General features: G+C 46.7%; 1 protein-coding gene across 2 annotated transcripts in view; it reads left to right on the forward strand.

The window, feature by feature from the left end:
• The first annotated feature begins 399 nt into the window (after window positions 1–399).
• Window positions 400–19,542, forward strand: part of zbtb16a (zinc finger and BTB domain containing 16a) — a 106,712-nt gene continuing 87,569 nt past the window's right edge. The window contains exons 1-2 of one of the 2 annotated variants that reach the window (XM_062405702.1): window positions 400–609; window positions 3,762–5,076. In XM_062405702.1, coding sequence (XP_062261686.1) covers window positions 3,851–5,076 — 1,226 coding nt within the window. In that variant the 5' untranslated portion in view covers window positions 400–609; window positions 3,762–3,850. Of the gene's footprint in view, window positions 610–1,113; window positions 1,469–3,761; window positions 5,077–19,542 lie in introns of those variants that run through there. The other variant, XM_062405703.1, reaches the window with a different exon arrangement.

Raw genomic sequence — 19,542 nt, forward strand, 5'->3', positions numbered from 1 at the left:
ATGAGTTATTTATGTGTTAATTTAAAAAGGAGCATAACTTTGGTCACGGACTTACACTTGCACTCATATCTGTGCTTCCATTTAAACACGTTGATTAAATTGAAAATGGGTTTCGATATTGGGGGGGGACCTTTCTCCTACTTCACTCAACCCCAATAGGACCTTCAAATTATGAAGCGAGCCCCTGCATGGCTGGAGTTTGGGGAATAACATGTGCATTCAAACAGCTGGATGGATGGAGGGATGGATTGATGGATGGATGGACTGATGGATGGATGAGAGGGGGGTGGGGCTCACCTTTCCCCGCCACCGCCGCCTGCTCAGCAGCCGCTTGACACGAGACAGCCCCCTAGGTGTCTCACTTTCTCAGCGTTTCGCACAGACTAGGAGCGAACGCCGGCTGCTCGTCTGGCTGACTGGCTGCCTGGTTGACGTCAGCGCCGCCGCGATGATTTGCTAAGGCGAGAGAAGAAAGGAGTTAGTGCGCGTTGAGAGAGAGCGGGTCCTGCGAACTGAGCTGACTCTGCTCCTGTAGCCCCCCGATCCCCGCGCCACCAGCCGGAGTCCGCGCACACACACACACTCGCAGGCAGGCGCGCAACTTGGAGGGTGAGTACCGCACCGGGGGCTGGAGCGGAGCCGCGGTTCCCCCTCTCTCCCCCGGCGACAAGTGCCCCGAGCCGCCGCGGCTCTGCATGCGTGTGCCACTGTTTTCTCTGCGCACTTTCATTCACCATATGGATGTTTGGATGCGTGTCTGCAGCGCGGAGTGTGTCCGTGAGTGTGAGTGTGTGTGTGTGTTCTTTCAACCCTCCGTCTCGCTTGTCCTCGTTCAACCTCGCGCTGAAGTTAGCAGCGAACGCGACTTTTGGCACACGCAAGTTGGACCCGCGCGCGGCGCAGCGCTCCGTGGGAACAAGTGTTCACCTGGGCGCCGCTGCAAGGTGGCGAAGTTTGCATTTACGCACGGTCGCGTATTGTTGAGATGTTAAGGTTGACGCAACCCCCCCACCCTCTCTCCTCTCTCTCTCTCTCCCCCCTCTCTCTCTCGGTGTGGTGTTAGTATGCCGGAGATCGCAGCCAGAGGACGTGAGGTCTGGGCTCTTGCACCGGGAGCCAGACGACACATGACGCCTCGCTCCGTGTGACTCCGCCGTTCGCTCGTTTTTTGATGGAAATTACGCATTTTCCTTTGTAGACAGCAGCCGGCGCGTCCTTGTGTCTCCAGAAGCACCAGAGTGTGGCTCATTTAGCCGTGATGACATCACGGTGAGGACCGGGAGACATTGGTCCCCACCGCCTGCACGCGAGAAAACAAACCCGAACCCCGTCACTGTACAGTCACACGCACGGAGACTGACTGATTGATTGATTGGTTGGTTGGTTGACTGACTGACAGGGACCTGGAGGTGGTGATCGGTTGACAATAATCGTCCCGGGGGTCGCGTGCGCAGCAGCAAATTGTGAGGTGGGAAACGGCAAATTGATTTGTTATCGACACTGTGTGTGATCCTCCTCCTCCACCTTTTCACTTTTTCCTATTTCTCCCTGTGTCTCCTCCGCGCAGCTCCACGCGTGATTGTGCGCGGCCACGATTTGCCTCAAACAAAGTCCACCTGTGCGTTCCTCAGATCGAAGCGTGAACACTTTTATTTTGTGTGCGTGTACGTGTGTCTCTGGGTTGTGCCATTGTGTGTGCGTGTGTCTGTGTGTGTTGCTCTCCCCGCACCCGCGTGTTGTCAGTGCGGCTCATGGTCTGGAATATTGAACGCTGGTTCTTCTTCTTGTTGTTGTGGCTGCTGGGTCTCCGAGGCGCGCGATGGCAGACAACCCGTGATCGGATTGATTCCGCCGCCTCTCTCTGTGCAGTCGGTCCCTAATGTGGTTATTGTCCGCGGTCTGCATTGGCCTCCGGGGAGAGGACCGGTCCCGGCTTAATGTACTTAATGTGTTTTTTTTTTTTTTTTTTTGCATAATGCATAACGCTGTGTATAATTTGTCTGGAGCGTCTGGCCAATATTAACGCTGTCTAGACGCACGCACGCACGCACGCATGCAGCTCCACGTGCCTCTTTTATAATTTTATTTGTATTCTATATCATTAAGTCCCCCCCCCACGAGCGTGCAACTTTGCATCGTGTCCCGGTGGAACCTGCAGAGCGCAACAAGCATCGATCATTGACGGGGCCGTAAATCGCAGCTATATATTGGCTCACCTGTAATAAAGATAGTGTCTGGAGGTGGCGGGTATGTGACCTCTGTGTGGACTGAGAGGCTGAATGAGAACCCGGGGGTTTCATCATTACCTTTCACATATCGATCTAGTCAATGTGCACCCCCCCCCCCCCCTTCTCCAGAAGAAAAAGACAAACTGTCCAGTGACCCAACATGGTTATTTATTCTCCATGACCCTTAACGCAAATAACAGCCGATTTACACGGAATTCTCCGGTTGGAACTTGTAGATTAATCATTTTTTTTTAAGAACCTCTTGTTGAAGAGCTCGTCCCCCCCCCCCCTTCTTTCTCTCTCTTTGTCTTTTACTGAGGAAGGAAAATAAATGTTCAGAAACTTCTGTTAATTTTTTGAACAGAAAATAAAGCTTTTATTTGACAAAGAGTTTTTCAAAAATGATTATGAAAGAAATTCCCTAACAGAATAAAAGCACAGAGTCACAATAGACTGGACAAACAACTGGCCGTCAATGATCCAATCCAGAATGTGGGTCAATGGAGGCACTTGGCTTTTAGTGATTCATTCATGCAACTCTAATACCTGCACTTCAAAGACGTGGCTATTATGATTTTAGTAATCCATAATATCAGGTGGACAAACACCTTTTCCAGCCGAAGCCGAGTGTGTGTCCACACGAGTCACAGAGATGATCGTTTCCTTTTCAAAAATCCACATAAACCAATTAAATGTGAGCCCTTGTTATTCCGGCGCAGGTCAGAGTGTGGTGTGCCGGAGCAACACGTCGCGCTGTTGACTCCAATAATCAAGTTAACAACTGTCACAGCGACAAATCATCCGGGATCTTGGACACTGGTGACTCTGAGCAGAGGCTGTGTGTGTGTTGTGTTGTGTTGTGTGTGTGTGTGTGTGTGTTGCTTTTGCCTCATCCTGCTTTCCTTTCCACCCATTTCTGGCCGCTGCTCCCTGCTCTCTCTCCCCCCCCCCCCCCCCCCCCCCCCCCCCCAACCCCCTGTCTGTGATGGGAATACTGAGTAAGATGCTATTTAATTTCAGAAAAGGCTGCTGACGGTCTTTGTGAGCCAAAGCAGCACTGGAAAAAGAATCCCACAATTCCCACTTGTTTAACTGGTGTGCGTCCCCCTGGTCAGATAACCGAATGAAGACGTCTCTTTAACGTGGCATATGTTGGACTGATTGGTATGCATGGGTGAGCCTGTTGGACGGCCACACAATTTGTCTCCCCCCCCCTTCAGAAATATACAGTAAATACTATTCACGGATTTTTAAGAACAATGCTGCCGTCCCTGCAGGACGTGTGCAATTTGCAACTCCACTGATTTCACGTTTTTTCCATTTAGAAAAAAACTGTGAATTTATTAAATTCATTTAATTTCCATTGTCAACATTTAATTGTCGAATGTTCTTTTGTCAAAGACGACGGAGAATAATTCGAGTTAAATTCGTTCATTACATTTTTGACCCCCCCATAAAAGGAGAGCAGTTGTTGGTTTTTAAAGCTTTAAAGATTTTTTTGCTGATTTTCTTTTTCATTCTGTCTCCACTCAGGTTTCATCTTGTTTACAAAGAAAGCTAAAAACACTGCGGAGTGGGGAAGGCGAGCCTCATGAGTCGGCCTCGTGGCTTGCATCGTCAAAATGGATTTAACTAAGATGGGTGTGATCCAGCTCCAGAACCCCAACCACCCCACCGCCCTGCTGCAGAAGGCCAACCAGATGCGTCTGGCCGGGACCCTGTGTGACGTGGTCATCATGGTTGACACTCAGGAGTTCCACGCCCACCGGACCGTGCTCGCCTGCACCAGCAAAATGTTCGAGATCCTCTTCCACCGCAACAGCCAGCATTACACCCTGGACTTTCTCTCACCAAAGACTTTCCAGCAGATTTTGGAGTATGCTTACACTGCCACGCTACAGGCCAAGGTGGAGGACCTGGACGACCTCCTGTATGCAGCCGAGATCCTGGAGATCGAGTACTTGGAGGAGCAATGTCTCAAGATCCTGGAGACCATCCAGTCCTCGGACGAGAACGACGTTGCTAATGACGGAAGCACGGAGGAGGACGAAGAGCGCAAAGGCCACAACGGAGCCAAGAACTCTAAACAACATTCCGTGGTGAGTCCCTATCTGACCGCTTCCCAGCAAGCCTCCCTTTCCGGGATGGTGGACCAGAGTCCCTCGGTGTCCACCTCCTTCAGCGTCTCCAGCCTGAGTCCCACCAAAGCTGCTGTGGACAGCCTGATGAGCATCGGCCAGTCTCTGCTCCAGCAGGGCTTCTCTGCCGAGCAAATTGTCCAAGCCAACGCCCACCACCTGATGACCGAGATCAAGACGGAGATGATGCAAGTGGACATGGGCGGCAACGGCCACGACAGCCCTCAGAACATGGAGTCCAGCGCCTCCAGCAACGGAGAGCGAGGCGGCGAGGACAGGAACCGAGACGGCCCCGGCACACCGACCAGGAGCAGCGTGATCACCAGCGCCCGGGAGCTGCACTACGTCCGCGATGACGGCATGGGCGACCACCACGCCGAGGTCAGCCAGATGGGGCTGGAGGCGATGGCTGGGATGACGGAGAAACACCTGGCCTCGCTGTACGCCCTACCCGTCAATCACAAATCAGATGGCATCATGTCCATGCCGGTGTCCATGGCCTCCGCTCTCCCCATGTCCCCGGCCCTGGCCATGTCTATGGACTTCAGTGCCTACGGGGCCCTCCTGCCTCAGAGCTTCATCCAGAGGGAATTCTTCAACAAGCTCGGGGAGCTGGCGGTGGGCCTGAAACCAGACGGCAGGAACCAGCACGAGCGCTGCAATGTGTGCGGTGCAGAGCTGCCAGACAACGAGTCCGTGGAGCAGCACAGGTAAGACACAGTTCTCTAGCTACTGATTGTCTTGGCCTTGAAATGTACAATGCTTTTGAGCAGATTTATCATATTTAGTCATGTTTAATCCAGTTGTTTTGTAGACGCAGCATACATATTAGTTCCATGATTGTTGTGGGGAACAGTCACATGGTTTTAAACCTTCCGCGGTTGTAAGTCACCAGTTTGTGCCTTTGACAGTTTGAGTCTTTGCCTAATGGAGAACAGATGAATTTAGTTTTCTGAATCTCTGTGATTTGTGCCACAAACCTAAATTCTGTTTCCTGAGATCCTCTCCTTCAATAAAGTCCGAGCCCAGGAAGCACAGTCTAACACACTAACTCACACCTTACAAATTGTGGGTGGCAGCTATAACACACTTACCGAAAGTGATACCCCCTTATCCCGGACCCGCTCTCCTCCCCCTTCTCATAACTGCACAGGGGGGGGGGGGGTGGCCCTTATTAGCCTGATAATTAGAGTAAGCGGTCAGCCCAGGATATGAGCGCTGAACCTGGGCTCAGGGACAAGGGACAAGGGGACTGGTGGTAAACCAGCACAGGCAATAGAAAGTGATCTCAAGGCCTGGAAACTTCAGTCTGAACACTGGAACCAACCTGGAGACTCTTTACAAACCTCCCTCAGAGCTTCGTGTCATAGGTCAGCACCTCTGCATCTTTCAGACTTCTCATTATCAGTCTTGTGGAATGTACTTGCATCACCTCTGTGTGTGGTTTTGCACCGTCACAGTTCTTTTTATTTATTTATTTTTTTAACCCTCAGGCCTTGTTCTTACCTTGAGAGCCACCTCCTCACCTTGCAGTGTTTGTTTAAATCAATCGGAATGCACTGTGGTTAAAGTTCACGTGAGGATTTGAACCCGATCACCCATCCCCTTGTGCCCTAGTCGGTATCTTGGTATGCACAGATCCAGTCCCAAGCTTCTCTGCTTCTACATCTGATTTGGTCTCGTCTCTTAAAAAAACACAGAATATTGCAGAATGGCTTTTACCCCCGAAGAGAGGTGGTCTTTATTTATATTCGGATGGTCAGTTATGTCTGTCAGTTACTCAGCAGGTTCTTGGTGTTGACACAAAGTGCGCTCGCTATCGATCAGAGCTCATTATTCACGGGATAAAAACCGGTGTTTCTGCCTCGGTCCGACATTATCAATCGTTTGTTTGAATTCCCCCGAGCTGCGTTCGAAAAGCTTCGACAACAGCTTTCCAAATGCTCTGCAGCTCCTGTGAGTGATGCACTGATGTGGCGTCGCCGTGCTAAAGGACAGGCTACACACTCCTCTCTGTCTGTCTGGAGGAAAAAAAAAGAAAAGAAAGTCTGGCGTGTGAAATGGTTGCCTGCGTTTCAAGAGGAATTTCATCAATTCGCTCAAGCTGGGAAATCTTGTATCAAAGGAGATTTCCAAACTGTTTCATGCATTGATCTCGCCCGCCTCGCCCCATAGCATTCTAATGGGTTAATTTGGACTGGTTGATACACCGACACGACACTGTTTAATATTGGACGTGCTGTCCTGAAATCCTCCTGAAGTGGGGAAATCAAACATTGCATCATCCGGGCTGCCTTGCTCGGCCATCCGCACATGAAAGGTCTGCTGTGCTTCCCTGAGATGCTTGATAATTCAGACGCTCCTCCAGTGTGGGTCATTTGTTGGCAAATCAAGTCCGTGCTCTCTCTCTCTCTCTCTCTCTCTCTCTCTCTCTCTCTCCCTCTCTCTCTCTCTTTTCGGGTGTCTGGCCTGTCAAGGTGCTGATTCTTCTGATGTGAATAAAAGATGTTTTATTTCCAGACGAGCGGAGTTGTGTTCCCTCGGACTAATTACACGTCATTTCCCCACCGCCTCCGTGTCAGGGTCACCCACTGCCTCGGCAACAAACACACATTAAAATAAAAAAAAAAAGAAGTTGGCAGAGTTCATGTGGGCAAACAGGTCAAGTCAAACACGAGCGTAATTGTTTCCAGATGTGGCACAGGTCACTGGTGTGAGGTGTCTGTGTGTCTATGTTGAAGTGAATGCACCCGAAAGTACCCACTTCCTGTATAAATTGAGTCTTTGCTCCCTTTCATTCCTCCGTGCCCCTGGATTATATCATAAAGAAACACCCACGCAGACTGACTGCTTTGTGTTCGGGCTCCACAAGTGGTCTGCGAGGAGTCTCCCACGGGAAACGAGCAACATGTGCTGATAAGATGTGGAAAAAAACCTTGAAGTAAAGGGCTTAGTTTCCTCATTTAAGTCATTGAATTGTACATTTTTAACCAGATCACCTCTTAATCGAATCTAATTTACTTGTAGGGCTGCTTTCATATATTTAGACAACAGTTAATATTTAACAGATGTGTTGTTTGGAGAATTAGGAAGCGTGTCGGTGCTGAAGGTGATAGATTTCAAATGACACACAGCCTTATATCTGGAGTGACCTTCCAGAGAAATGTATAAAACTAAATAAGGGCCACACTATATCGGGGGGCCTGAGGGTCAGTTTACCGAATCTAAGCACCCCCCCCCCCCAGTCTGACCACAACAGCTTCTCCCCTGCGTTTCTCTCCTCCAGCAGTCCACACCACCACCTCCCCACTGACAAGCCCGGGATTTATTTCCTGGAGGAAGCCCGGGGTGAGTGCGCTCGCAGCGTCGGGGGGGGGGGGGGCAGGATTACAGCAATATTTTAGTAACCCTTGCACTGAGAAAATAATCAACACAGGAAAGGCCTGAGTGATTATTGGAAAAAAAATAAATGCATGATGCAGGGGGCTAATTCTGCAGAGGCCGAGGAGCAGGGAGGGAGAAAAAAGGAAAAAAGCCAACCCTCCACTGCTTGGTATTCCAAACACAGCGCCCAATTCACGGGAACTAGCCTTGGGTTTATCTCTTTCACTTAATCGTCCATTCTCATGCAAATGACTGACCCTCGCTGTAATGTACATCACATAAGTGAAAAAAGAGCCTATTTTAAAGGAGCGCCTTTCCAACATATAGCCGTTAAACATTACTGGAAACCATCAATGCTTTAACTCTGTCTTTTCATAGCCTTGAAAAAAAGACCCCCCCCTTCTCTGAGGGGACAGAGAAGGGGGGGGGGGTGGCATGATTGAGACAAGTCAAAGCATGGCTGCCGCTCTGCTCCTGCTCCTGTTATTGTTATTATTGATTAAAGTATTGGGGTAAGCAGGGGGAGAGTGTGGATGGGGGGGGAGGGGGGGGGGGGGAATAATCACCCCCGCATTAACCTCAGCACGCGCACACACTCCTGTGTTCATTACTTCTCACACACATTCCCCTCTTCATCAGCAGCAGCAGCCGGCGTTTGCTCTTCCATTTCCTCTCCCTTTGTGGCAGAGGGGGGAAAGAGGGCGCTCCACTACCCCGGGCCCCAGGTGTTTAAACAGCGGGCCCAAGGCTCTTATCTGTGCATATCAGAGGGGGACAGATAACCCTTGGCACTCCTCCTCAGTAAACCAAGAGCAGATCCAGCCCAGATAGCGGCCCATAGCGTTTGGTGCAGGTGATAACGATGTATGCACACACACACACACACACACACACACCTTGCACATCGCCAGGAGACCTGTGCAAGGCGTTCGAGCTGATTTCCCTTCCACCCTGACACTTGTGTGCTTTGGCCGCTATCAACCATTAACCACCGTTTTCTTACTATACGTTCACGCCGTGAGCAGCAGGGTGGTTGGGTTCAGGGGACCGTGCAGCACGAGGGCGGCTGGGTGGACGGTAAAGAAGCCAGGATGGTTCAGTGGTTCTGTTATCATCAGACGCCGGGGGTGTCCTACAGTGAGACACTCGTCAGGCCACGTGAAGACAGAGTCTCACGATGGAATAGCAGCAACTTTTCAATATTTATTCTTTCTCGGTTTAACATCTAATTCAGCAGCTGTGTGAAAGACTCAGAGATCAGAAACTGTGCATTTTCCTCCAAAATCTATAAGCATGCATCTCATTTGGAGATTGCATCTTAATTTCCAGTGTGCATGTTGCAGCAGGAATCCATTCACACCCACCTAATGCAGAATGTGCAACATGTGCACGTCTCCCTTATCAGATAACTGTGGTGGTTTCCTCCGCTAAACTCAAAGGAAGTGAAAAGGGGAGATTATTTCTTGCCGCTCGTAGAAGTGATGCACACTTGTTGTCAGATAGTCGCTGTATCATATTTCTGATCAACTCTGGCCTAAAATAAAAATGACTCAATAACCTAAAACCAAAGCAGCAGTAGCAGCGAGCTTAGGAGCCCAACCTGCATTTCCCTGCAGTTTCCTGAAAGCAGCCCAGCAACAAAGCTTCTATTACATGGCAGTGGATTACCCTCTATTTGAAATCACTCAGTGAGCTAAGTCCTCCTGACTTGCACTCAGAGGTACAGTACATGTTGGTGTAATAATCCAATAGCACAAAAAAGCCTCACTCAACAAAAAAAATAGAAAAAAGAAGGAAACCCACTCCAAGAAAAACCCGCACCACAGACAGAGAGGGCTTATTCAAGTCTGGCTGCCACCTCGTCTTCCTCTTTATCCTCACACAGGTGCCTCTTCCTCTGCCCTTAGTGGAGGTGCAGGGTTTGTTTATGCCCCCGAGGAACCGGAGCTTTGACCGGGGGCCCACGGTGATGGCTGCGGCCGAGGCAGCTGCTGGCTGAAGCCCAATTATAGACAGGCTTTAAAAGGCTCCGGTTGAACCGTAAAGATTTACACCGCCATCGCTCTGATCTCAGATCTGGGCTCTGTCCTCACTGTCAGGATAGGGAGATGTATCGATTAAAGACTTAACACAGGGGGGCTACATCAGGTGGAATTCACTGCACACACACACACACACACACACACTCGGATATAGGTGCGTGCACAAACACACACCGTATTACACATCAAGCACTTTACTGTCGTGCACTGACGTCAGGTGGCGAGTCACCTTCTCACATGTGGTGAAGCTGCTTTTTAAAAAAGAATTGAGATCCTTTTATTGTATAGGGGAGGGAGGGAGGGGAAAAAAAGAGAAGGGACCAATTCAAGAGATGTGGGGGGGGGGGGGGGGCTTTAACATCCAGACAGTGGCTATGGCAATGGAGGGAATGTGATCTAATCAGCCGGCTGATTAGATCACCCTCCCTCCCTGAGATAAGAGTGGAGGGAGGTGCCTGCACAATAAAAGTTAGCAGCTTGACTCGGCGCGACCAGCTGCCTCCGTGTGGCTAACAGCGCCCGGCAGACGTGGCCTCGGCTGATGCGCTGTGGCAGCGGCGGCCATGAAACGAACACACGGAGGCCCCCCGTCCTTTGTCCCTGTGGGGGCCTGCGGTCTGGAGGGAGGGATAAGGATAACATACTGTACTGGAAGTTGACCGTGTGTGTGTGTGTGTGTGTGTGTGTGTCCATGCGTGCTGTGGGTTTTTATTTTGTTTTGTTGTTGTTGTGTGTGTGTGTGTGTGTGTGTGTGGATGGGGGGGCGCTCAACGGGAGTACTAATTACAGCCAGTTATCAGGTGACATGCAAATGTGTTATCGGCCTTTAACTTCCTGATTCCTATCTGCTCTCACCAGAAGCTGCTGCAAGTGTTGGCAGGGGGGGGAGAGGGTTGTGCCACTGTTTCCTCTGGATACACAATGTGTGTGTTTGTGTGTGGATGTGACCGCAGATTATTTGTGTTTTTGACCATTTATCAGAATAAACACACCCTCTTCACTTTTCCTACTGTATTAAAGTGAATGCATCATTGTCACCTTTCCCATTTAAAAAGCTAAAGTCAATAGAATTAGAATGATCTGGCTATAAAGCTGAGTGGGTTTTAGTTCTAGTTCATGGAGCCCTGCCTCTGTTCTCCTGGACCTGAACACTCTGGGTTCTAATCCCATCGATATCCTATTAGCATCCCCTCTCTGGGTCCCGGCCACATGAAAGAAGATGTGTCGCGTCCCCCGCTCTGATTCTATCGCTCTGGCGGACCGTAGGGAGGACGGGCACAATGAGCAAATGTGCCGGAGCCAAAGGGTCTACCCAAGTGTGCTCACAAATGTCCTGTGTGTGTCTGTGTGTGTCTGTGTGTGTCTGTGTGTGTCTGTGTGTGTGTGTCTGTGTGGAGCCACCGCCACCTCAGAGGCCCCGGAGCCTCCCCGGGAAGTATCAAACCAGAGCCCTCCGCGGGCTTCCAGCGAGGGAGCTTCTAATTAGCCTCTTTGTTGCCACTTGAATGGTTTGCCAGAGATTGGCAAGGGGCCCCAATGGAGTGATACCAGCACGCTAAGAAGCTAGTCATAAAAATTATACTCCCCCCCCAACCCGTTCTCCCAACAGTCACCTGTCACAAAGGAGCGCTCTGGTAGGAAACTGAGGCCAGAGCGCTCAGAGGCAGAGGAACCACGTTGACCCAACAGGTGGAAGCGAGTTTTAGCTTTGCCTGCTCATAACCGGCTTGTTAGAATTAATGTTACAGAGAATAGACGTCATGTCGAATCATTTGTTTCTACTTGATCCATGAATTATGGGAAAAATATCCCCAATCCGAACCTTCTCCCAGACCTGTACCACTTCCTTCCACCGAGTTTGGTGAGAATCTGTCCAACAGGTTTTGTGTAATATTGGCTGATACACAAACGATGTGATGATGATTGGTCACAAACCAAATTTGTTAACAGGCAGATTGGATTGTAGAGATTTGCGGACTAAACTGGAAAAAAGAAATGCATTTAAGGTTTTGTGAACATCTGCTAATAATCACTTTATAGAGAATTCATGAATTCACAGCTTTGTTAGTTAAATGATCAAATTTAGGATTCTAGCTTTTATTAGATAACAAATTTTGTGTTTACATTAATTAATTAATTAAATACTGAAGTACTTTTCTAGATATGTCATTGTATGCAGTGGTGGAGGAAGTACTCAAACATTTTGCTGAGTTAAAAGTAGAAAATAAAGACACAACAATGTTCTCAAGTGAAAGTCAAGTGAGTGTATTCTATTCCCTAATGCCCCCCCCCCTCCCCCCTCCCGTAAAAAAATACATGTCTTTGTTGTTGAATGCAGTGGAGTGAAATTGAAAGTAAGCCAAAAATAAATCTAATCAATTAAAGTACAGATGCATGAAAACAAGGTACAGTAGCCCAACTAAGTAGATGTACTTAATGTACTTCCATCCCAAGTAGTATTTAATGTATTTCAATTTTATTTAATCGTTTACATTTCTACCATAATCCAAAGTTAGTGCATGTTCTTTTATTTTATTCTTATTTATGAAAGCACACATTTATTGGCCACAAGCACCTGATTAGTGAGTCATTATTTAATTATTTAGTTATTTTTATATTTCACATTTATATCTGTCAGTGTGAGATGAGTCTCTTCGCTGTCTTGAGGATTTTGCTCTTGTGGTAAATGAGCAGTATATTCAGAGCCTCATATTTTGACTCATGACTCACGAGCGTGTAGTGTTTCATGTTAATGATTTAAAGACCTTACTCCTTCTCAGGTTAATCAACACTCTCCGTCTAGACCCTGGACCTTTGACACTTGTAGGTTATCAGGGTTTACACTCCAAGGAATGACAATTTTACTACTACTACAGAGGAGGAGGAGGAGGAGGAGGAACGAGCGGCCTATCTGCCCGTCGCCCGGCTCAAAACGCTCTCACCTCCGTGTTTCTGTGGCGGCTGACATGCTGCTCGCCGAGCGGCGTGGCGGGGGTGCAGTGAATGTCAGGGCGACTCGGAGCCTCAGCGCCGACCGACACGTTTTAAGCTCCGATGTAATCCAGGAGGGATCAGTTGGGTAAATCATGGCATAAAGCTTAAAACTATAATTGATTTATGTATTTGCTGACCGAAGACGCCCAGAGAGATTAGCAGAGGCAGGGAGCTGATGATGGAACGGCCGGCCGCCCCCCCCCCCCCCTCCTCACATAGGGCTGCATGCGAGGTGGGGGTGGGATTGAATTGAAGGGAGATTTGTCTGCTTGAAGAGAAGGAATGTTTGAAAACAGAGTAAGTCGCCCGGGTGTAATGTCGGAGAATGCATGCAGAACAGATCTCTGGTTTTGAACGTTTCCCTTTATTAGATGAGATTCAAACAAACCAGGAGGTTCTGATATTTAAAAATCTTGGTTTCAGGGGTTTTCATGGACAACCAGTACACGATGGACCAGTTTAACCAGAACTGCATCTTCGTTTCACCTTCTGCTATAAAACACACATTTCTTCATAACATCAGGAGAAAGATGCTATTTTCCATTTCTGTTCTATATGTTTCTGGTTTTGTCAAACAAGCCTAAAAGTGCAACTGAAACTATAAAGTTATATTTGGCTCCAGATTTTTGGCTCCTAATCGACTCTTAGTTTAAGTCCCTGAAAACTTGGCCTCAAATCTTTAATTTATTTAAATCTAACATTACATAATTCACTTTCCAACAGAGCCACAGGCCGTATCTACAATTCATGTGCATCGTTTAAACTTCACCAATAACTTTTTGACAAACCATCAACCTATTTGATAAAAAAATATATAAATAAACAATAAGAAAGAATTTACATTTCATTTGTGTGTGGACTATAACTCTTAAGTTGCATTTAAGAGTTTATCTCCTCATAAATTAATTTTATTTTATTTCAGGTTATTTTTTGTTAGTTTTTTTTAGCCAAAAACAGAAATTTAGTCAAAAATACAATAAATATAATATGGTCGTCACAGCACAGACTGGATTAATTTATTATTATGATTAAAAGATGAGATTCATATTGTTTCCTGTGAGATCGGACTCATTAATCACACGGACCCACCACTGGAAAACGTCGGGTTATAATCATATCAGTCTGTCTTTAATTGGCGTCGTAATTCCCAGAATGCCCCTGACGAGTTATTTGATGGCGAGGCATCATTTAATCGGTCAGATGCCCCCCCCCCCCGCCATAATCATCCCCATGAATTTCTCTCCTGACACGTTATGAATCCTGTCTCTCTTGTTTACTGCCCGACTGTCAGGCGTCTCCAAGGTCTCTCTTGACCGCTCCCAGATTGTTTTGTGTTGCTCTGTTTGTCCCTGGGCCCTGAGAGGCGAGAGTGGGATAGTAAAGAGAAAGAGAGGAGGAGGAAAAAAAAGAAAAAGAAAAAAGCCATTCCATTTCCTGGACTGATCATTGAGGCGGTGGGCTCTGACATGTCATGACTCAAACAGCATCATTTCTGCCACTCCTGTCTCGCCGCTGACCTTACAAATGATGCTGTAGGCTCCCGCCATCTGCCATTAAGCACGCTGTGAAACAGGGTGGAGTTTTATCCATACCCGCCACCGCCACCTTTCTTTCTGCTGGGAAAGAAAAGCAGCAGCAGCAGCAGCAGCGGCAGTGGTGGCAGTTTTCCCTCTGATGGTTTTGTTCTTATACTTTTCTTCTTCCTTCCCTGCCTCGTGTTTTATTGCCTCCTGTGAAGCGTGGGTCTGAGGCGAGGAGCTGGAGCTTCCCTTACAGGTGTCTGGGTGCTTATCGCCCACGTCTGTGCCCTTATCTCTGGCCCTCAGCTTCCTGCATCCTCTCTCTTGCATGCCTCAGAGTGGGGATATATTTCACTTAGCCTCTGACCCGAAACCTTCCTCTCTCTGTCTCCCCCTCTCTCTCTCTCTCTCTCTCTCTCTTCCTCACACACACACGTTGACAGCCTGTGAAGACGTTTCATCATCCTCCTCTTCACTGAACCTTACTTTATTTATTTTTCTCCCCTCGTCTTCATATTACTCGCTCGTAGCCAGCAAAGGATCTGAAATGTTGACGATCGAGGAGGACGATTAAAACCAGAGCTGCAGTTAACAGTCATATTTTAGTGTAATTAAATTAAATTTGACAAATTGTAATTGTTTATTTGCCCAAGAAAACAAATTCCCATGTTGACGGTTAAATTGGTTGAAATTACATTTTCTTGGAAAAATGGCTTGAATTTAATGAATGTTTGGGCGATTGACTAATCAATAAATTGATCAATCTTTTCAACACTAAGTAACACACATTAACACAATACACTCACTCATACTACCATTACTGACAAGTGTCCATTTATCTCTGTCAGACATTTTCTTTTGTTTAAAACTAAATAATCACACAGCTCTTCATTTGTGTCCGACACCATCTTTTCCCTGTTACGAGAGACGTCCATTGTCCCTCTGTCCGTCCTGGGAGAGGAAACACATGTGTGTGTCTGTTGTTTTTGTGGTTTTCCTCACACTTGTCGAGCAGTTGAGTGCAGAGGATGTTTGTGAAAATGGGCTAAACAATAAAAAAAACCTGTGATTGATTGATGATTGATTAATTGTGCTTCCCTTCTGGATCGGGTGGGTTTTTGTGGAGGAGAAGGAAACAGACTCGAGCTTTGATGCTGTTTTTCAGAATCCGTGAGTTTGATCCAGCGTTTTGTCAGAGTGATTGGTCTCAGGCTGTAGCTCCACCTCCACATTCCCTCCATCCTTCCCTGCTCCCAAGTCTCACACGGGGACAAAGGCTAAAGTGTCTGTGGGATGGGGTTGTGATGCTGGTTTGGAGGGGGTTGACCCCCTCCGAGGACCTGACAGGGGCCCTTTTTTTTTTTTTTTTCTAATCCCCATTCTGAGTGGGCACAGAGGGGAAAGAGCCCACAGCCTAACACCCATGAGAGAGTCTATTGTGAGCGGCGGGCTCTGTTACAGTAGGGTGGATGCAGGGGTCTCAGGCCCAGATAAACTCCCGGGTCAACCAGGCCCCTGTTATTTACAGTAGGCCCTTTCATTGGCCGAGTGAAACAGGAGCCTGTGGCGGAGGTGGAGGTGGCGGTGGGGGGCTTCAGGGGACGACCACTGTTTGTGCTCAGCCAGGCCTCCACTATAGGTCAAAGAGCACGGGGGTGGGGCTGCAGGGGTTACAGACCTGACTTTTGTCAGTGGTTTTTTTGGGGGGGGTGGGGTTCCTGCTCCGAGGGGGGGGGAAAGAAAAGGCTTCAGAGAGAGAATAGGCGACAGTGATGACTTCCACACAATGTTTTCTGTGACGTGACATAACCCAACGACCTGTACTGTTTGGATTGAGCAGAGGGAACACAGAAGAAATAATGGATTCCTAAAAGTTTACGACCAAGATTGTAATTTAAAGGATTTTCTATGCATTAAAAATGAGGAAAATCGGGAATAGTTGCAAACTTTTAATACTTCTACACAAAATATGTAACTGATTCAGCTGTTAGGAATTGAAAAGTTTGAAAAAGTCAACTGAAACTTGGATACAGTATTTTAAACAGACCATAATGCACCATTAACTATGAACTAATTACTATTGAGTATCAAACCCTAATGACTTATTGGTATTTCTCATATTGTTTCCCTAACACCAACCATCTTGTCACAAATTATAAATATACATATATATATATATATTTTTTTTTTACAGATTTACAGTTTAGTTTTTTTCTTTGAATACAATTTAACGAAATTGCAAATTCTACATTCTGTTATGTTTGAGAACTTTTGCTTCTTTTGTCTTTATTATAGAAAATCATGCTACTATTAAAAAAAAGTGCCAAAAAGTTAGATAATCTTTTCTCATCTGTTCCAGAAACACTGATGTTGCATCAGCACTATTAAAGTGTCTTAATATCCTCAAGGCATTTGTCATTAAAGAGAATACATTGTTTTACATGATGTGTTATAAAACTGCACTTTTCTTATAATTGTGATTATAGTTGGATTTCAGAATTATGAATCATCAGGTGTGTTGGGGCATCAGCGTGGATTTAAAGTTCAATAATTAACTTTAGCTGATGGAAAATTTTGGATTTACTGAACTTAAAAAAAAACTAATCAAATAACGTAAAAAAAAACAAGTTTCTGCACTTTTCCTGAAGACAAATCTCTGCAATCCGTTATGCAAGATTTTCTTTTTTAGAGAGGAGGAATTTCTCCAGCTTCAAAAGTCTGGATATTTATTTGACATCAGGGAAAAGAGCAGAGGAGTGTATGAGAACACTTTGTTTTTGTTTGCTCCTCTTGTCAGGGTGTAGCTGAGAAAAGTGAAAACTCAACACCAGCCTATAGCTTCAATTGTGCTGAAGTGGCTCAGTGACCTAAATACGCTCAGGATAACTTGACCTGCTGTAGAAGCTCAAAAAACAAGTGGGAAAAAAAGGTTTGAAATCAACGCTCTGTAACTCAAAGCTTCAGATTGACTTAGTGAGGACGTCTTCCTTCTCACGTGACATCCAACTCTCTAATAATCAATATCTCCTGAGGACTCCATGCTCTCAAACGATGCTGATGTACGCTACAACCCGCAGGTCCACTCTCAAACTGTTAAGTACATTTATCAACCTTAATCCCATACGATCCATTACAACCCAGTTCCTGTTGTGTTGCCTTTTAATTAAGAAATGGGAAGTTGCACGAGAAAGGGAACCGCCGCCATCTGTCCGCGGGTCTCCGGCGTAATCTGCCCGTAATCTCAGTGTGGACCTTCTGCGATGGGAGGACGGAGGAAGAAAAGAGCCGAGCGGAGACGTACAATAAGGACCGCGGCCTCTCGGGCGTCCATTCGCCGGAACCGATTTTATTATTTCGACTTGGACAAAGGCTGCCGGGGTTAGAGGTCAGCAGGCGAGGACTTTACAGATGAAGCAAGGGGTGCGGCGGCGCTGTGTGGGAGATTGCCGTGACCCCCCACCACTGCACCACCACCCCAACCTCTCACCCCTATTGTCCTGGGAGAACACAAAGGCTCCTGTCAAACCCTGGTGGTCAGCGGCTTCGGCCAAACCCGCCCCCGAGCCGCAGGTTTGAATTTGGCCGGAGCCGCGACCACCGACCAATCAGGAGTCCCGGAGAGAGGCGACAGTTTGTCCTCCCAAACGGCTTCTTTAAAAAAACATGTTGACGGAGCAGGAAATAATTGACTTTTCTTTATTTAGATGAAAATCACAGAGTGTATATATACACATGCAGTATTTTAATGAACTGTTTATTTTTCACTTACTCTTATACGTTATTTTGACATCTCTTTTTACATATTCAATATTTCCCTTTATGAAATTCATCTCTTTTGACAAAACTACCCAGTAATGTGTTAAACTATTATACATTTACTCCACTTTGACATTCTACTGTATAGAAATCAGCAATTAGAACAGTATCTGAAGTGGACAGTGTCACTTATATCGAGTAGTTTTGTCTACTTTTAATTCATAAGTACATTTAGCAAAGAGTTGCACCTTCATATATGTTGAAATATTGACTACAGGAACAGTTCCTGTACAGTTTACAGGAACAGTTTGGTATTTTTAATCATCCTTTTTCCCAAATTTCCTGAAAGTGCATTTGGTTAAAAACAACCCCTCCCTATTTTCTACGATTTAAAAAATAAATAGAGTTAAAAAGACGATCAGGAAAATCCTCATTTAAAATCCGAGCAGCGCTCTGCAGCAGCTTTTCACGATCCGTCCTCATTCATCCGTCTGCAGCAGCGACTGTGACGACGTGTCAAAGATGCCAAACTCGCGTATTTTACATTTTCCACCTCGACGCAGACACAGGAGAAGAAAACACGTGAAAAGCAGAAACGTTCGGGATCAGAGAGCGGCGGCTGCGGCACAGAGACGGACTCGCCGGCATCACGGTTCCTCCACGTCTCGCTGTCTGTCCTCTAAACACCCTTGACATATTACGCTGGAGATCAAAAGCCCAGGAGAGAGACGTAGACTCTATGTGGGTGTGGAGGTACAAAGGGAATATGCAGCAGTTTGTCTCCGTCTTCAGCCTCTGGTCCTTGTTGATGAGGACGTGGAGCTCGATGACGATTTAAATATTTATTTCCAGAACGGAACATGTTCTGTGCATTTAAAATCAAATGAGAGAAATTGGTTTGTTGTAGTTTTTTTCAGCACAGACGAGGAATCGGTTTGTGGATCAATATGATGTTTGATGATTTACTGTCAACGTAAAGTAATTTATTAAGGTGAAAAACTTTCCATTTGCAATTTATAGTTAATTGTCTGAGTGGTGGATTCGTCCTTGTTCAATATTTGAAGATTTGTGTCGTACAAATGTAGTTTTGTGTTTTATTTTATTTAAACTACAAAAATCGTCAGAGTTTCAAACACGTGAATAATAAGATTAATTGTGGGAAAAGTCCCGGAATTCACATTTTCCTCATTTATTTAAAAACTCAAATAACTGATACCGATCAAATGAATTAATAAAAAGAGGTCTACCCATGTTTTAATTATCCATGTGTGATAAAGTGGAATCCTCATCATCTGCTCCTAACGAGGCCTTTTACTACTTGTTGTCTCACGGAGGTTTGGTCCGGGCTTTTCCCTGGAGACGTGGTCTTTGTGGTGAAACAGTAGAAACTGTAACGGTCAGTCTCTGTGTGTTTGTGCGATGGCCGGCGGCAGCACTGTGGCCGCGGCCCTATACAAGCCCCGCGAGGTCAGTGGACATG

This window comes from Platichthys flesus, chromosome 15, assembly GCF_949316205.1.
Source record: "Platichthys flesus chromosome 15, fPlaFle2.1, whole genome shotgun sequence".
NCBI lineage: Eukaryota > Metazoa > Chordata > Actinopteri > Pleuronectiformes > Pleuronectidae > Platichthys > Platichthys flesus.